Consider the following 18,024-nt stretch of genomic DNA (forward strand, 5'->3'; position numbering starts at 1 on the left):
AACATCCTCCACCTTTTGATGCTAATCTATATTTTCTCCTTTGTCTTACTAAATCCTTCCACATACTTGATATTTGAGCTGAGTTAGACTTCTCTTTGGAAAAGACTCAAATGTTGGGAAAGATCGAAGGGAAAAAGAAAAGGGAATGGCACAGATAGCTAGCATCATGGAAACAACAAACATGAATCTGGACAGACTTTGAGAGACAGTGGAAGATAGAAGGGCCAAATGTGCTATCGATCACTTTCTTAAAAAAGTGGACCTGCTCTTTCCCACCAGTGTGGCTTTGCTCATGTTCCTCGTGATATTTGGAATTTCCTCTTTCTTTTGTTATCCTTTTTTGCCTTGTTTAATTGTTATCCATCCCTGAAAGTCCCAAATGCCATCTCTTCTGAGGAGTTTTCCCTAATCCATTCAGTTGATAGTTACCTTTTGCATTTTAAAATGTAATTTTCTGGTTATGTGTCTAATTCCTCTTCTAGACAATAAGCTTCATGAAGGCAAGGAATATATATTTTTTCTAAATTTTATATTTCCCCTAACAGCTAGCATAGTCCTCTGCTCATGGCAGGTTTTTAAATAAAAGTGTAATGAATAAAAGGCAGAGAGTGGCAAATAGAGAGTTTAAAAACATGGCAGTAATTTCCATAAGGCTAACTTTGGAGTCAATGTGGTTCTGAGAACAAGTGATGTGTAAACAACTGAAGAAATTCCCAGTGTGGGGACAGATCAGCTTTAGGAGAATTTTTATTGTATTAAGAAAGGCATATTGATGGAAGAGCTCTAATTTTTCACTGCTTAAAAGCTTGGGAGCAGGAGTTCATGTAAATTTCAACTGAAGAAGAATATATCATCCAGTCCCTTTTAAAATGAACATATTATTGACATTATTTTATCACATGTGAATGCCTTCTCTATTACACAGCACTCAAAAGAACTGTAAAATGAAAGAGTACCTCTTATATTTTCATAATGAATGGAAAAAAAACTCCCTGACTCTTATGCCATGAGAAATAGATTGAGTGACCTAAATTTGCTTAGAAACTACCCTGGAGTCTTGTGGTGGTGAATCCATTTTTACTTTTCTACACAGATGAATGTTTGTAATTCTAATGTTGCAAGACTAAGCACTCCATGAACTCATCAAGAGTCATGAAAAATCAAAGATTATGAAACTATACTCAGATGAGAGTGCCTTAGATCCTTGAAGCTGATTGGCTGCAAAGAACTCATGCCTTCAGGGGCATTCAGGATAAATGGTGTCTTTCCTCTATTAAAAACATATGCATACACGCGCGCGCGCGCACACACACACACACACACACACACACACAAAATGTTACAAATGATCTATAGGACCACTTTCAGCTCTCAGAGTAATTTGCTACCTTTTCTAAATCCTCACTCTGCTCGTGTTAATTATTATTATTGTTGTCAACAAAGGAAAATAGGCATGGATAGGTTATACATCTTGCTTAAAGGCCACTGGTTGACATTTTTTGCTGCCAGGCCTTGGAGTAGAATTTTAGATAATCATCTTCAATGAGGGTTTGGTTCAGCTCAGCCACGTTTTTCTCATTGTTTGCGGGCACGAAAGGGTATTTTGTGGTATTTTGATCACTGGCTACATTTGTTAACCTAACAGTTGCTGCTTTGTTTAAAATATTCATGCAAGTGTTGTTAGGGCAGCTTGGTGGCACAGCAGATAGAGTGCTGGGCCTGGAAGACTCATCTTGAGTTTAAATCTGGCCTCAGACACTTGACTAGCTGCATGACACTGGGTAAGTCACTTTACCCTGTTTACCTGAGTTTCTCATCTGTAAAATGAGCTGGAGAAGGAAATGGTCAAACCACTTTAGTACCTTTGTCAAGAAAACCCCAAATGGGGTCTGCAAAGAGGGCGTGACTGAAACAATTAAACAACAATAACAACAAACAGCAAAAGTGTTGTTATAGTGTATCCTCTGCAGTCTTAGTGAGGGCAGGTCTGGTGGCTCACAGGAAGACAGGGAAAAGGGAAGGGGCAGGAAGACTAATGGGTGGAGTAGAAACAAGAGGAAGAGCAGAAGGAGGGGTAAAGTTTTTACCCTTATAGGTTTACATAAAGAATAAATCAGTCACTAGGCATTTATTAAACACCTGTTTTGTGTCAAGTGCTAGGTGCTGCGGATAGAAATAAAAAGATAAGAAAGTCCCTGTGATCAGGGAGCTCACATTCCATTGTGAAAGAATTTTTTCATGGTAAAAGTTTTGTGCAACATTCAAATTTTCTGTCAGCTGCTGCTAGTCTATGGCTCTTGGTACCTACATGTCTCTTGGGTTTCTAAATAAAGAAGGGTGACAACATAATCATAGCGAGGCCTAGACAAGGGGTGAGGAATGTAAGGCCTGGAGGCCACGTGTAGCCTTTCTAGGCACTTGGGTTTGGCCTTTTGATTGAATCAGTTTTACAGAACAAATCCTTTTATTAAGGGGATTTGTTCTGTGAAGTTTCGATTCAATCAAAAGGCCAAACCCAAGTAGAAGGCCACATGTAGCCTTGAGGCTGCAGTTTCCCCAGGCTTGGTATAGACCAAATACTAAGAACACAGGATCACAGCATTATAGATTTCATGATGGAAGAACCTTAGAGGCCAACTAGATTGACTCCTTCATTTTACAGGTTCAAATGCTGAGCCCTAGAGAGGTTAATGACATGTCTAATTAGGAGCAGGAATTGAAACCAGGACTTCTAACCTAGGCCAAAACCAAAGGTGGTACAGTGGACAGATCCTGGAGCCTGGAATCAGGAAGACTCATCTTTCTGAGTTCGAATCTAGCATCCTGGGAAAATCATTTAACCATATTTGCCTCCATTTCCTCAGCTGTAAAATGAGTTGGAGAAGGAAATGGCAAACCCCTCCAGTACCTTTGCCATGAAAACCCCAAATGGGGTAATGCAGTCAGACATGATTGAAATATGACAGAACAACAATAACAAAAACAACAGTAACGCCATGGCCAGTTGTAGTGAATACAGAGGACTGCAAAAAAGAAATGGGGAAAAGAATAGTGAAGCCCTGTCACCAACGTCTTAAAATGTGCAAATACATATTCACTCACAACAAATCTCTGATTCAAATTGTTTTAATGATCAATCTTTGGAATAGGCTGGCAAGTGCAAAGTGTTAGGGATTTGAACAAAGAGCAAATGGCAAGTATACTGAATAGTTCTGCCAGACATAGTCTCAGCTGTCATGAAGATTTGCTCTGAATGATAGGATTATTGATTATAATAACTGAGGTCATAGTGACATATTAGGACCAGGACTCTCAGTGTGACCTTGTAAAAGCTACAGCCTTCCAGAGAGACTTCCAGTGTCCTCATCTGTAAAATAAGGAGGTTGAATTAGGTGACCTCCGAGGTCCCTTATAGTTCTAAATCTATGACCTTTGATCCTGAAAGGGACATTAAAGGCAATGTTATCGTACTTGCCTTCGACATTTAGTGCGTATGTTCCTTCCTAGAGTATCTCAGAGAAGTAATGATTCAGTCTGTGCTTGAAGACCTTTACTGAGAGAGAACTCATTACCTCACAATTCCATTTTTCATCAACTCTAATTGGTAAGGGTTTCCTCTGCAAACTGAACTAAAACCTTAATGACTAAACACACATCAACAATTTGGGGAGTTTCCCTTTTCAGAAGAACCTAAAGATCAAAGGTTTTGAGGTGGAGGTGATCATATAGATCACTCAGTCAAGTCTCCTATTTACAGATGAGGAAACTGAGGCCCAGAGAGGTTAAACAACTTTTTTTCATGGCCACACAGGTAGGAATTATCAAAGCCAAGATAAGAAAACAGCTCATCTGATTCTAACTCCAGTGTTCTTTCCACATCTGTGAGAACTTTTGGAAAAATATTCATCTGTAATAATCATTGCTATTCCTATTCCTCACCTAAATGGTTTCTTCTTTCTCATTTCTTATGCTTTCTTTTTCTTTTTTTTTTCTGATTTGCATCTTGCTGTTATTATACCCATGTGATTCTCTATCTGGTACCTGAGAATAGTTATGGAATCTACAGAAATCCAAAAGGTAATCAATCACTTAAAGCAGGCATAAACTGCCTAAAATCTTTAAAGGGTTCCAGGAAACATGATGTTAGTTGAAACAATCTTACAGGAATAGTTTGTTTTGTAAGCATAATGTTTTAAATAGACAATGGGCCAAAAGATGTTGCAGCAGCGTTCTACAACTTTGCAATGGACTTTGTTAAAACACATTAATGAGATTATTATGAAGTTATAGGGAATAGTAGATAGGGCAGTGGTCTTAAAGAATGAAGATCAGGATTTGATTCCTTACTAGATATGTAACTAGTGCCTAGCACATGGTAGGTAGGGTCTTAATAAATGTTAGTTGAATTGAATTGACCCTAGGCAAGTAATTTTATTGCTTGGAGGCTCAGTTTCCTCATCTGTAAAATGGAGGTAACAATACTTGAACTACCTCTCTCAGAGCACTAATGTGAAGAAATGCTTAATAGTCCTTAAAGTAAGAAATAAATTGGAGCTATTATTGATAAATAAAACATGTTGGTTTGGGTATAATGTTCTATGGGATAAGTCTACAGTTAGTCTTCCCTTTGAGGAAGACAGAAACATTATTATCTGGAAAAGAATATGGTACAAAGATATAAGGTTCAGATTTTTACAGTAGGCTTTCAGAGTTAAAGGTTACCTATTGCTTCTCCTCAAGCTCAAATTAGAATACTTCTATAAGAAAGAGGTCTGTGCAGGTATGGTATCTCTCAGGCAAACTGTTAGATAATTCCTTACCCTCCAGGGCAGCCTGTCCTATTGTATTTGGATACAGGGCATGGCATAATACCAAAAATCTATGAGAAAGTATAGCAACCAAGATGCAGATTTTCATTCCTAGTTTCTAAAGGCATCTATTTTTTAAAAAGTTAAGTCTGGTTTAAAATCACTTCTCCAATTAATGCTGGTATTTAAGAAGTAGCGTTTGCTCAGTATTCTCTTGCCTTTTCTAAAAAGCTTCACATTCTGGACATTTACCCAAAACTTACTTCTGATCTTCCACTTTGATTTTCAACCAGATTGGTAGATGCCCAGAGGACAAAGGGCCAGGGCAATACAACATCTTATGGTTGGGTGATATATACAAACTCTAAGCAACAGATGCTCATTAACAACCAGTACTAATGTACTTTAAAAGTCATTTTGAAGAATAAAAATGTCGCTTGAACATACCAAATGGAATGAGAAAATTAGCCTTTTTTCCAAAATTAAAATATTTTTAATTGCCTTGCAAGTAAACTGGAACAAAGCATAAAGTGGCCATTAGTTATTTAACCGTAATAGCCATTCCTCAAGAATTAGAACATTCCCAGAGGAATGCCTTCAATTTATTACTTTCTGTGCTCATAGTAACTATTTCACTAGCTATTGTCTCTAAGTTGACTCTGGATTGTAGGCAATCTGCTGGTATTTTTACTGAATTTCTTAATTGAAAAAAAATTTCAAAGAACCCAGATCTTTAAATCTTCGTCTGTCATCTAATACTAATGAAATTCACTTCTTCAGGCAACCGTTTATTGAGCACTTTCTATGCACAAGTCATGACGCTGTTCACAGTCATTTCAATGCATGTGCACAGAGGCATGTGCCCTCTGTTTTTAGAGGAGTTACTAAAGTGTGCTGCTTCACATACCTTCTGCATCCTGGACAATTTCCTTAACGATTCCTCCCAGAATCTTTGCTCTCATGTTGGTTCGCTCAGCATCCTGCCCAGTCTGCTCGCCATCTGCTGTCACCTTGGTAGCCTAATGATCCAAACACAGGAAAAACATAATTAATGGATATGATGAAGTTCCAGCAGGATATGCTCTTTCTGGCTACATTTACTTTCAAATGTTACTTTGGGCCAAAGGCAATCGATGAATTATTGATCAGATGTACTGGAAATGACACCCTGTGCTCAAATATACAATTAAACTTTATCACTTCTTACACTAAATGGAAACCAGAGGGCTGTAGTTGGCTTTTTAAAAAACCCATGCAGTACTAAGGATCATATAAGAACAGAGAATGAAATCCTTTTTTGGAATATTTTAAGCCAATGTTACCAGCAGTTTTTAAAGAATTCTTTAGTCTCCATGTGTGGCATGTAGCTTTGCTATCTTTTGAATTAGTGAAGAGAAATATAGATAGAGCAGTCTAGTCTCTGGAGACATTGATGAGGCATAGATAGCAAGTCTCAATTGATTTTATAGATACATTTTAAATCAATACATTAATTAAACAAAGGAGGTAAAATTTTTTAAGAAAAGGAAAATTACACTTTTAACTGCTAAGTAGGAAATGCTCATTATGTGGCACATTAGCAAGATCATTAACCTTGACTAAGAGGCTATAAATGACTGGTAACTTCTTCTGAAAAACATTACGACCTGAGATGAACATCAATCACAGGACCACACAGAATCCTATCTAAAAAATGATGAAAATGTAATCTTACCTTTGCATGCAAATTTAAAATGCTCTTTAATAATGATGGTTAGCATTTACATAACGCTTTAAGGTTTACAAAGTGCTTTAAAAATATTATCTCACTTTATCAATGTGATCCATTTAACATATTCATATAAAATCGTTACACTCAGTAAAGTAAAATACTATGTCTATATTTAACTTAGTGATAGTTCCTGAAAAGGGTATTTTGAGTTTTATGGCACTATGAAATATGTTTGGATTTCATTTCTCTCTCTTTTCCTTTTTTCTCTCCTTTTTAAAAATGATTTCTTTTTTTCCCCATATACACATATATGTGACTTTGCATTTATATGAATGTAAATGTATTTCTACTGCACTTTCACAAAAAAAAGGAAAATATAACCACAATAAATGAATAGAAAAAAATAACAAAGTGATTCAGTGAAGTCCTGATTTGGGTCCAAATTGGCACCAGAGGGACTGAATTCTATATTTGCCCAGAGAAACTAAATTATTCTTGTACATAAGAGGATTTTAAATAGAACTAAATATCTAGTCAGTACACTGTTAGGTAAAGGCTCCTACATGAATTATATCCTACTTTCATGTTTTTCAGGGGATTTAAGCAGTCTAATTTATTAGCAGTGATAAAGTTCTTTGGGGTCTTTGGGTAACAATTGGTATATTATCATGCCATTTCTCCAACTGTATATGAAAACATCACAATTCAAAAGATGAAGACTAAGAAATTCTTTGAACTTTTTATACTCCTATAGAGTTAGCAGCTATAACTACAATAATTTTTAATGGTATCAGTAAAGTCTTTTAAGAATGTTTCAGGTTCACTGATCACATTATTATCTTGGAATTATGTTCAACACTTGGAGGAGTTACTCTTTGCAGAAGAAAATGATGTCTAAATCCCTTAAATTCTTCAATTCCTGAGTAAATTTCAGACTTCCTGGCCTCAAATTCAAGACCAGGTACTCTACATTCCAGCCAATCAGGATAACCTGCCACCCTCTATATTTGCCATGCACTTTCCCACCCTGGTGCCTTTGCTTACTGTTCCTTTTGCTAGAAATGCCCTTCTTATATTCCTCCTGTTGAATGTCTACCAATCCTTTAAACCATAGCTCCAAAAATACTTGATCCAGAAAGTCTTCTCTCATTTTTCCTAGCAAGTAATTAATAGCCTTCTTCAGACTTGTGCCTCCTTTAGCCACTTTTCATGAATTACTTTCTATTATAGTCATTTGTGTACAGGTCATATTATCCAATGAGAATAGAGACAATGTAGCATCAAATCCTAATAAATACTTGTTGCATTTGCATTTGAATCGAAGTTACTTAGATCCTTCCTTGGGTGATTTTTAGATCTCTTTTTCTTTAAACTTGATTTTTTTTTCTTTACATTTTTCATGTTGGTGATTCTGGTAGATAAAAGGCTCTAAAAGCATTTTGTAGTAGTTATAATTTTAAGTCTCAATCTTATGTTTTCAACTGCGGATGGTAATTTTTAAAAGCCTCCTGGTGCCCCAGGCAACTCTCTAGACTGAGGTTCTTAATCTTTTTTTTTTCTGTCATGGACAGCTTTGACCTATGGATCTCTTCTCAGAGTAATGGTTTTAAATTTATAAGATAAAATACATAAGATTACAAAGGAAACAAATTATATCTCTGTGTGTGTGTGTGTGTGTGTGTGTGTGTGTGTGTGTGTGTGTGTGTGGTAAGTACCAGAGTAGTTTCAAATTGATATTAGTAAAGAGTGTTTCATTCTCAAGAGCAATGAACTCATAGGTCTAGTCCATATTTTAATTTGAACCATGATGCAGAGATAGACTCCTTCAAGGAACAGTAAGAGAGTAAATATATCCTGGGATTAGTCTAGATTCAAGACATTTTCCCCTTTTATTCTGGAGGAGGAAGAAAATAGGAAGCATCAGTAGCCTGCTATGACTTGGTGCCATGGAAATTTTTCAGCTCTTCCTCGAGGAGGTTGGTTTACTAGAGTGAATGTAAATAATTTCAATCTCTTGTTTGGTTAAGAATCCTTCCTGACAGATCCCCATCAATTGGGGAATGACTGAACAAGTTGTGGTATATGATTTTGATGGAATACTAATGTATTATAAGAAATAACGAGTAGGATGCTTTCAGAAAAACCTGGAAAGATTTACATGAACTGATGCAAAATGAAGTGAGCAGAACCAGGATAATATTGTTCACAGTAATAGCAATATTGAATGATGATCAACTGTGAATGACTCAATTATTCTAGCAATACAATTATTCAAGACTATTCTGAAGGACTTATGATGAAAAATGCTGTCTACCTCCAGAGAAAGAACCAATGAAGTCTGAATAAAGATTGAAAAATATACCTTTATCATTTATTTTTCTTTTTTGGTGTGTTTTCTTTTACAATATTCCTAATATGGAAATGTTTTGCATGACTGCACATGTAGGACCTATATCAAATTGCTTGCCTTCTCATTGAGGGGGGAGGGGAAGGGAGTGAGAGAGGGAGAGAATTTGGAACTCAAAATTTTAAAAAATAAATGTTAAAATTTGTTTTTCTATATAATTGCAAAAAAAAATAAAAGTTTTGAAAATAATTTAAAAAAAAAGAATTCCTCCCCTAGTGACAGGTGCTAAAGGTACCTACCTAATCTAATTTTCTTCTAATTTTTTTAAAATGGTGTGACTGTTATTAGTCAGATTACATATACATTTTGAGATCATTTTGACAAATCCAATTCTGACAAATTACTTTCCAATTTTTCCAGAAGTTCTTATCAAAGATAATGTTCTTCCCCAAGTAAATGTATGACCTTGGGTTAATTTAATATTGGGTTGTTGGATCCAGTGTTTCATATTCTTCCTTTTTTGGTTGTTTTTATTGATCCACTTTTCTGTTTTTAAAAGAAGCATCAAATTGTTTTGATGATCAGTGTTTTAAAATTTGAAGCCCAGATGTGCTATTTCCCCTTCATTCCTACTTTTTTTTTCATTATTTCCCTTAAGATCCTACATCTTTTGTTTCTCCAGATGAATTCTATTATTTTTTCTAGCTCTGCAAAGGATGTCCTTGGTACTTTGATTGTTTTAACAATAAATCTGTGAATTAACTAATCCCATCATCATTTTTATTATATTGGTATACAAGCCATTAGTACTATTCTAATGCCTCATCAAAAGCAGTGCCTAATGCTTCTAAGCTCTGGCAGTTCCTTAACAGTATGGAAGGACCTTAAATATTATTCCACGGATATGTTTCATATATGAGATTGATTCTTGCTAAGGATGGAGACTCATCAATAATAGATGATTATTTTTTAGCCATGGCAACCCATATATATATGTAATGGCCTTCAGTACTTCTTTTAGAATAGTCAAATATTTTTATATGTATCAAGGGTATACTTGGTTAAAATATGAAAGAAAAGTAAGTGTGCTTTTGCAAATTATATTCTACATAGGAAAACACCTTTAAATCACATGATCAACTGTAAGATGCTATGAATATAAGATTTCAGTATGTTTATTTTTTAACTTTTTTTTTTTGAAATAGCCTTTGATTAGATTGGACCAAATGTAGCCCCACAAGCTCTTGTCCAATAATGTATCTTTCATTCAGATGTTAAGATTGCTTGATAGATACAACCAGAATGAACTTTTTTTTCTGTGATTTTATGATTATTAATATAAAGTACAGCATACAACTGGGAGCTGTATGCTCACCATAGATGTTGCCATTTTGCATATAGTAAGCACTTGGTAACTTTATTAATTCATTCAGTCATTCATGGAGAATGTACTGTACAGAATCTAAATGGAAAAGGGATTTCCTACAGGTTTTAAAGTTCTCTAAGTATCTTGGTTTGGGGATGACACTAAGCTGATTACATCAGACTCCAGAATATGACAAAAACTCCAAAATGCAATTCTTGATAATAATGAACACAGGAAAAAGGAAACAAATGAAGATCCCTCTTGTCCAGTATGACATGCAGTTGTATGGCTAGCCAATTATATTAGTCCTTCAGTATGTAGGGGTATGTGTGTATGTGTGTGACTACCTATCTCATTCTTAGATAGCATTGCAGACGGACAATGAATTAGGCTTATAACTGATTATAAAAAAGTGTTGTCTAGACTTCATTTGGGAAATTATGCATTATTTTCAATAATCTTAAGTTGTTCCCTTACGAAAAGTCTCATATATATATATATATATATATATCTATATCTATATCTATATATCTATATCTTTGCCAACAGTGTTCTGATGATGACACTCTTTAAGCTGTAAATCATGAAATATCATGACCTCTAAAGAATTTATTTTATGGGAAACCCTAACTGGCAACTATGAGCTGCCAATGAGGTGAACATAAGCAGTGCCCAACACGTCAATAAATGCATGATGCAAAGTAAAAGGCTTTGTGGTATCTCCTTATCACCTTGATACTGATCCATCAAAGAAGTGTCAACAAGTGTTTATACATTAAGCATCTACTTAATGTGCTAAGCAGTGGGGATACAGAGAAAACAAACAAACAAACAAAAACCAGTCCCTGCTCTCAAGTTAGTCATTGTCTAATGGAGGACACAACAACTCAAATAATTATGAACTAACAAGATTAATAATAAATAATAATAATAATAATAAAGCACTTACTATGTGCCAAACACTGTGCTGAGCTTTGCTATTATTCTCTTATTTGATCCTCACAATGACCCTAAGAGGTGAGTTCTATCATTATTGCCATTTTACAGATGAGAAAGCTGAGGCTGAGAGAGGTCAAGTGACTTGCCCAGGGTTGCACAGTACTAAGTATCTTGTTGAGGTTCAGGGATTTAGGGGTGCTGGGACCCCAAAATTATAACACTTAGGTCCTTCCCAAAAGAATTCAACCCAAGCTTTCTTTCAGCCAAAGATAAGGTTTATTAGAATACCCGTCCTACTGGGCAGACTCTGAGCACCTTAATGGAGACAGGATGTACCTTATATACAGAAAGACTGTGGGAGGGATTTAGGAGTGGCCAAGTAGTTCGAGGGGGACAGTGAGGTAATAGAATGTCAGGGACCTGGACTATTGGCCAAGGGAGAGTGGAGCCTAGCTAGGATTAAGGGTGGGAAGTGGGGGCAGGGATTGGGAGGTAAGACAATGGAGAGCTAGGCCAGGTTAAGGGTAATAGAGAATTGGGAGATTGGGTGTAGTTACAATGAAAGGCCAGTTGATGGGATTATAGCCTCAGGCGAACGCCAGAGATTTGGCCATGTGGGAAAGTCCAGGGTTTTTCCTTTCTGGGGTCCAGATCCCAACCCCATCAATCTGAAGCTGTATTTGGACTCGACTCTAGGCCCAGTGCTTTATCACCTGTGCCACTTACCTAGCTACCACACATGATAAATTGGAGATAATATCAACAGGACAACAACAAGATTAAGGAGGACTAGGAAAGGCTTCTTGTACTGGGTGGTGTTTTAGCTGAGACTTGAAAGAAGGATGGAAGAAATGGATAAAACCTGTGTGCTGTGTGTTTAGGGTGGTGGGAGAAAAACACCTCCCTAGAAATAGCAGCCTTACAGATCAAAGCCTGGAGGGTTGTGTAAATAAAGACAGATTCCCAGTCTGACTCCACTCCCAGGGAGGCCTCCAGAATTTTAGATTTTCCTACCCACCTAGACATTCTGATGGTCAGATGAGATTAAACTACAAGGAAACACCCCTACCCTGAACAGACCAGATTTTAGGTGATATCAAAGTTCCTCCAAAGCTAAGGCATTCTCCCCATTCCATCCCATACCTCCCTACTCAACCTCTGAAGAGGGCAGAGTAACTTCAGCTGATAGGTTCCTTTTTGCCCTAAAGCTATATGAATATATGTGTTTCTCTAACTCTCTTCAGCAGAATTGTGAGCCACCTGATAGCTGCTCATCAGCTGATGGTAATTAAACCTTCTACTCTGGCCTTTAGTTTTATTGACACTAAGTCAAATCGACCCAGGTGGGAGGAAATGCTCTCTTGGAGGATCTTAGGCTGTCTAGGCTGAGAAATTGCCTAACAGAAGCCAGGAGGTAGCAATGAGGAGGGAGAGAATTCCAGGCTTGGAGGACAGTCAGTGAAAATATCTCAGGCAGGGAATGGACTATTTGCCAAACAGCAAGGGGGCCAGTGTCACTGGATTGGAGAGTGCTTGCTGGAGTCTAAAACATAAGAAGAAGGTAAGGCGGTAAGTGGTTGGGGACTAGGTTATGAAGGACTCTGAATGCCAAGCAGAGGAATTCCAAATCCTATTACCTCACACTAAAGATATCATATAGGCTTTTAGAAAAATAGTATCCTCCTCTCCCCAAATGGGGGGTGGGAGAGACAACTGAAGAAGCATGCTTCTTGATATTTGAAACATTTTACCAACTGAGTCTTAAATTTTGTTAATAGATTTTCAGTGACCTTTACTGAGGAGAGGAAGAGGGAGGTGAGGTGGAGAAAGGGAGGCTGAACTAGACACGAATTCCTCAGGACTGGCTGGCCTCTCTACTGTTACTTCCCTCCTATATTCTTAAAATGTATAGTACCAGGGAAATTTGAAAGAACCCACAAATCAATTAAAGAAACAGCATATCAAAGAAAAAACACTTTATCAGGTAAAGTGGCAACATTATTAAGAATGCAAGCACAATATAGGCCTAATTTCGTCATATTATTATTCACCAGCTAATAATAGTATGATTAGTAATGATAATAATAATGGCAATCTGATATACTTTTAATATATAGCTCTGAAAACCATGTGAAAGCTTTTGGGAAATTGGTAGTATCTTGTGGATGAATGAATTTAAAAAACCTATCTATAACTATGAATTATAGATAATATACTGGTTAAAATGTTTGACTACAACGCAAATTTTAGTAATTTGCTTTTCTGCTTTTAAACTGTTCTACTTAAGAGCCTTGGAAAAATAAAACTGTTTTTCTCAAAGAAGAAAAGTTTGTGTGCTTCCATCAAGCCTTCCCTAGTCCCCCTGCCCCCTTTTAAGCACTTTATGTCTCTCCTTCGCTCTTAACATTTTCTTTTTATATCATATTTATTTGTGTAAGTATATTGTATCCCCTTGTTACATGGCAAAGCATTGACTATAATAGTTTTTATCTTTGCATGTCACTAACATTGTTGTTTTGAATTGAATTGGATTTGTCAAAAGGAACCACCATAAAACAAGAGATAGAATTCTGGAGCTGCCCTTGCCAAATAATATAGATTGCCAGAGAGGTTTCAGAGACACTGAGAAAACTCTATGGGATGCAGGAGTGCTATAATTGTACATCTAGGACATCACTTGGGCACATGTTAAGTCAAATGCTCTACTTTGGCCACTCTCCAAATGGAATTCTACAGCTATGTTTGGAGTTATATACAGCTCCATAAGGGTACAGTGTCATATATGAATAACATTGTACTTGACAACAAGGAAAGAAGTTATCCTTTCTCTTTCTTTATACTGCAGGATTCCCTCTCTTGCTTATGGCAATCCTTTATTCAAAACATGGATTGAAGAGTCAGGCTCAACAATATTCCACAATAATGGTGTCTTTGTTTTGAAGGGCTCAGAGTAGTGTCTCCATCTACCATCTCTGGGATTTCTGAAACCAAAACAATCCTTTTCCAGGCCAAAGCCCTCAGTTTGTTTGGTGACCTCACCTTTTCTAGTAGACTTTCAACTCCTTCAGGGCAGGGACTTTCCTCTGCACTTTAAAGGTACAGAATAAATGCATATTCATAATCTATAGTCATTTATCTCATTTTCTTTCATAATTCAAAGGTAGAGAGAGAATTTTTTTCCTCCCCATTTTTTGCTTTAGCACTTTTATTTAATTAATTAATTTATTTGTTTTGTGAGGCAGTTGGGGTTAAGTGACTTGCCCAGAGTCACACAGCTAGTAAGTGTTATGTGTCTGAGGCCGGATTTGATCTCCGGTACTCCGGGCTGGTGCTCTATCCACTGTGCCACCTAGCTGCTCCTACTTTAGTACTTTAAAAAACCCGTGATTTTGATTACTGTAGAGTGGATATAGTCCCTTTACTTATATAACTTGTGAATTTCTGGAGGAGAAGGAAGGAGGATCAACTGTTGGCTAACCTCAACTGCTGGCTGACTGGTGATGAGCCTTTTCTCATTTAGCTAAACTTGTCTTTGAATGATAGACACAGAGTCTATTGTTGAGCTCATATTGAGAAAACCTGTGTTTTTGAGTCCCTACACAAAACTTATCAAGCTTGCTAGAGCCTTCCAGATCTTGTGTTCCACTGGCATGGACTCTCAGAACAACTGGCTTCTGCACAATCATGTGAGCTCCTTGAGGGCAGGGACTACTTTCTTTGTGGGCCCTGGGTTTGCTTTGCACATAGTATATATTTAATAAATATTTCTTGAATTATTGAATGAGGCACTGGAATAAGACTTGCTTTTTAACAGAGGGGGAAAAAAGTGAAGTGACTTCTGGAAAATAATAGAGCTGTTTAGTAGTCAAGGCAGGGCTTGAGTGAAGATCTTAAGATCATAGGATTTATAGGATTTTACAGATAAGGAAACAGGGCCCACTGAGTTGATAATAAATCATATTCATATAGCATTCTAGGTTTTGAAAAGTACTTTCTTCACATCAGTCCTAGGGTAAATAGTGAAATTATTATTTCCATTTCAGAAATGAGGAAACTGAGGCTTAGATGTAGTAAGATGCAGGTATCTTGCAAGTATCATGCAGGTACCATGCAGGTCATGCAGGTATCAATTGTCTGAGTAAGGATTCAGACATATGACTTTGTAAGACTGATCAAGTTTTTTTTTTCTTTCTGTTTTTATTATACTACACTGACTTTTCTTAATAAATGAATTTAATAATTAAGTCATGGAGTCACACAGCTGTAGTAGCATAGCTAGCAATGGAACTCAGGTCCTCTGATGCTAGATCCCATATCCTATGATTCCTAATCCCCAGCACTTAACTCCTTATTTGAGTAATAGATAAAAAAGGATACATTGAAAGCCATTTATTCCTGCATTTAACAGGTATTTATTAAATGTCTACTATGTGAAAAATATAGAGATAAGATTTATGAAGCCCAAGCAAGTGTTTTTGCAAAAGTCTGAGAATTCTGTTTTTTTCTTTATTAATACAAAAATCTTCTAAATAATTAAAGAGGCTTAATCACATAGCTACACTCCTACAGAGTGCACAAAATCATAACCTATCATTCCACCCGAGGAACGCTCTTTTTGACCCCCTCCTGGCATTCTATATGATGCTATTGATGGGTCACCCTGGTTAAAACCAGGCAAAAGAGAAATACTGTCTTGCTGAGCCGTAAAATCAGTCTGTGAAATTCACTGCCACAGAGGGGCAAGGAACTAATTGCAAGGCCCGAATTCCCAAACAATGAATCAGTTTCGCCCATGACAGACTATCAATAATGCCACAGATAAATGCTAAATACTTAACGATAGCAGTAATTTATCTAGTTCTGTGTGCTTGTTCCCATGTTTCATTAAATCCGCAGTCCCTTCCTTATTCATCCTCCATCAGATTCACTGTGATGTTCCCTTTTGCATTTGATAAATATCTTTTTATTTATCTAGTGTTTCTATGACATCCCTTTCATTCTCTACCTTTGATTTTCTTAGTTTTATGTCCTCAACTTTTGCAATCTTCCTAGTATACCTCTGAACACGATGCCTTATACGGTATCTTGTCTATACTTCTACTTTTGATTATTTAAAAAAAATTAAGTTCAATCAACAAAGGCTTTTTTTTTATCATTCTAAGTGCATTTATATTTAGGCAGCATAAGTTACCTTTAGGCACACATTAATTTGTCTCTGAACAATATAGCTGTTCCTTCCTTGTTTTATATGACATAGCTCCTCTCATGTTTCTTGCAGTCTGCACATAATTTTCTTGGTTGGAAACCATTATTGTCTCTGTTTTTCTGTCTTCCTTTTCAAAGAAAAGAAACCAGATTCTAATGACAGCACAGTTCTTAACAACTGAATAGAAAACATTCCGGTGGTGATTTCCATTTTTGCTTCTCCTATATCAGAGTTTGCTGTTCAAATTAATCTTCAGTTCTAACAATTTGAATCCATCCCATGGTCACCTTAACATGCAAACCATTCTATATATCTAAGGCTGGTGATGAAGTTCTTTTAGAAAAGTGTTAGGAACTACCATAGAATTTCCACTTTAGATATGAGGAAACTGAGGCTCAAAGATACTAGAGGATACAGGATAAGGAAGATGACTGGCCCTACTAGAAGATAATGAGGCCACTCCCTTTCAGGACTACTTCAAATATATTTTTTGAGTTGAGTTGCAAGTTGTGCCCTATATAAGTGTAGCTTATAAATTATTTTAATTCAACAGTGAAAGATAAATATAGCTAACTCTTTAGTCTTACAAATAACAAATCACATTAGTGAAGCACTCTAAGTTTTGAAAAGTTTTTTTTTTGCATCAGTCCTAAGATAAGTAATGTGATCATTATTACCTCCACTTTAGAGATGAGGAAACTGAGGCTCAGGGAAATAACACAAGTTGCTAAGAATCATGCAGGTATCATGTGTCTGAAGGAGGATTCAGGTTCAGGTCTTGGGAAGTCTGGTCAAGTTCTCTTCCTTTTTAATGATTAATGAGTGAATCTCTTGATAGTTAATTTTTTTTTTACCAACTTTCTTCCACTCTCCTCATACAGGATATGAAAATTCAGCAGGTTCTTAACAAAGAATCTAAAAGACTAAGTTAAATTTATTTTTAGAAGTATTAGGACAGAATGGATATAAAGCTGACCTCAGAGTCGGGAAGATCTGAGTCCAGGTCTTGTCTCTGACACCTACTGGTTGTGTAACCCAGGGTATGTCACAAAGTGTTAGTGCCCAGATAACTTTCTCAGACTACACTTCCAATTGGTACTGACCTGCATTGGTAGAGGGAATTGCCTTACCAAGAGCTGTCCAGAGCAGTTTGATGTAGGTATACATTTCCTCCAAATGACAATTTTGAAAACATCCACTTGCCCTCTTTCCTGAATACTCTAAAACCGTCTCTTTTTAGGCATCACTACTTTCTCTCTCTCTCTCTCTCTCTCTCTCTCTCTCTCTCTCTCTCTCTCTCTCTCTCTCTCTCTTTCTCTCTCTCTTTGAGGAAATCAGGGTTAAGTGACTTGCTCAGGGTCATACAGCTAATACATGTCTAACGCTGGATTTGAATTTGGGTCCTCCTGACTTCAGGGCCAATGCTCCACCTAGCTTCCCCTTTTCTCTCCTTTGTTATATGTCTTCTAAATTCTAATTTTCAAATCTTTGGTATTTTCTTATCATTAATAATACATATTTATTATTCATTTGCCTTTACCTACCCTCCATTGCCAGTCATAATTTTAAATTCATTGCTTTTAAAGTTTTTATAACAGCATTTCTATCCTTGCTTCATTTTATCATACAAGATATCGTATTGGACAG

The 18,024-nt window shown here is 36.6% G+C and overlaps 1 protein-coding gene across 1 annotated transcript in view; it reads right to left on the reverse strand.

Annotated features, from left to right (window-relative positions):
- LAMA2 (laminin subunit alpha 2) overlaps positions 1 to 18,024 on the reverse strand; it is a 790,327-nt gene that overhangs the window by 147,899 nt on the left and 624,404 nt on the right. Inside the window, exon 35 of the mRNA XM_078155150.1 lies at positions 5,716 to 5,827. Coding sequence (XP_078011276.1) covers positions 5,716 to 5,827 — 112 coding nt within the window. The remainder of the gene's footprint in view (positions 1 to 5,715; positions 5,828 to 18,024) is intronic.

This window comes from Phascolarctos cinereus, unplaced genomic scaffold, assembly GCF_003287225.1.
Source record: "Phascolarctos cinereus isolate Bilbo 61053 unplaced genomic scaffold, phaCin_HiC Scaffold_5;HRSCAF=322, whole genome shotgun sequence".
NCBI lineage: Eukaryota > Metazoa > Chordata > Mammalia > Diprotodontia > Phascolarctidae > Phascolarctos > Phascolarctos cinereus.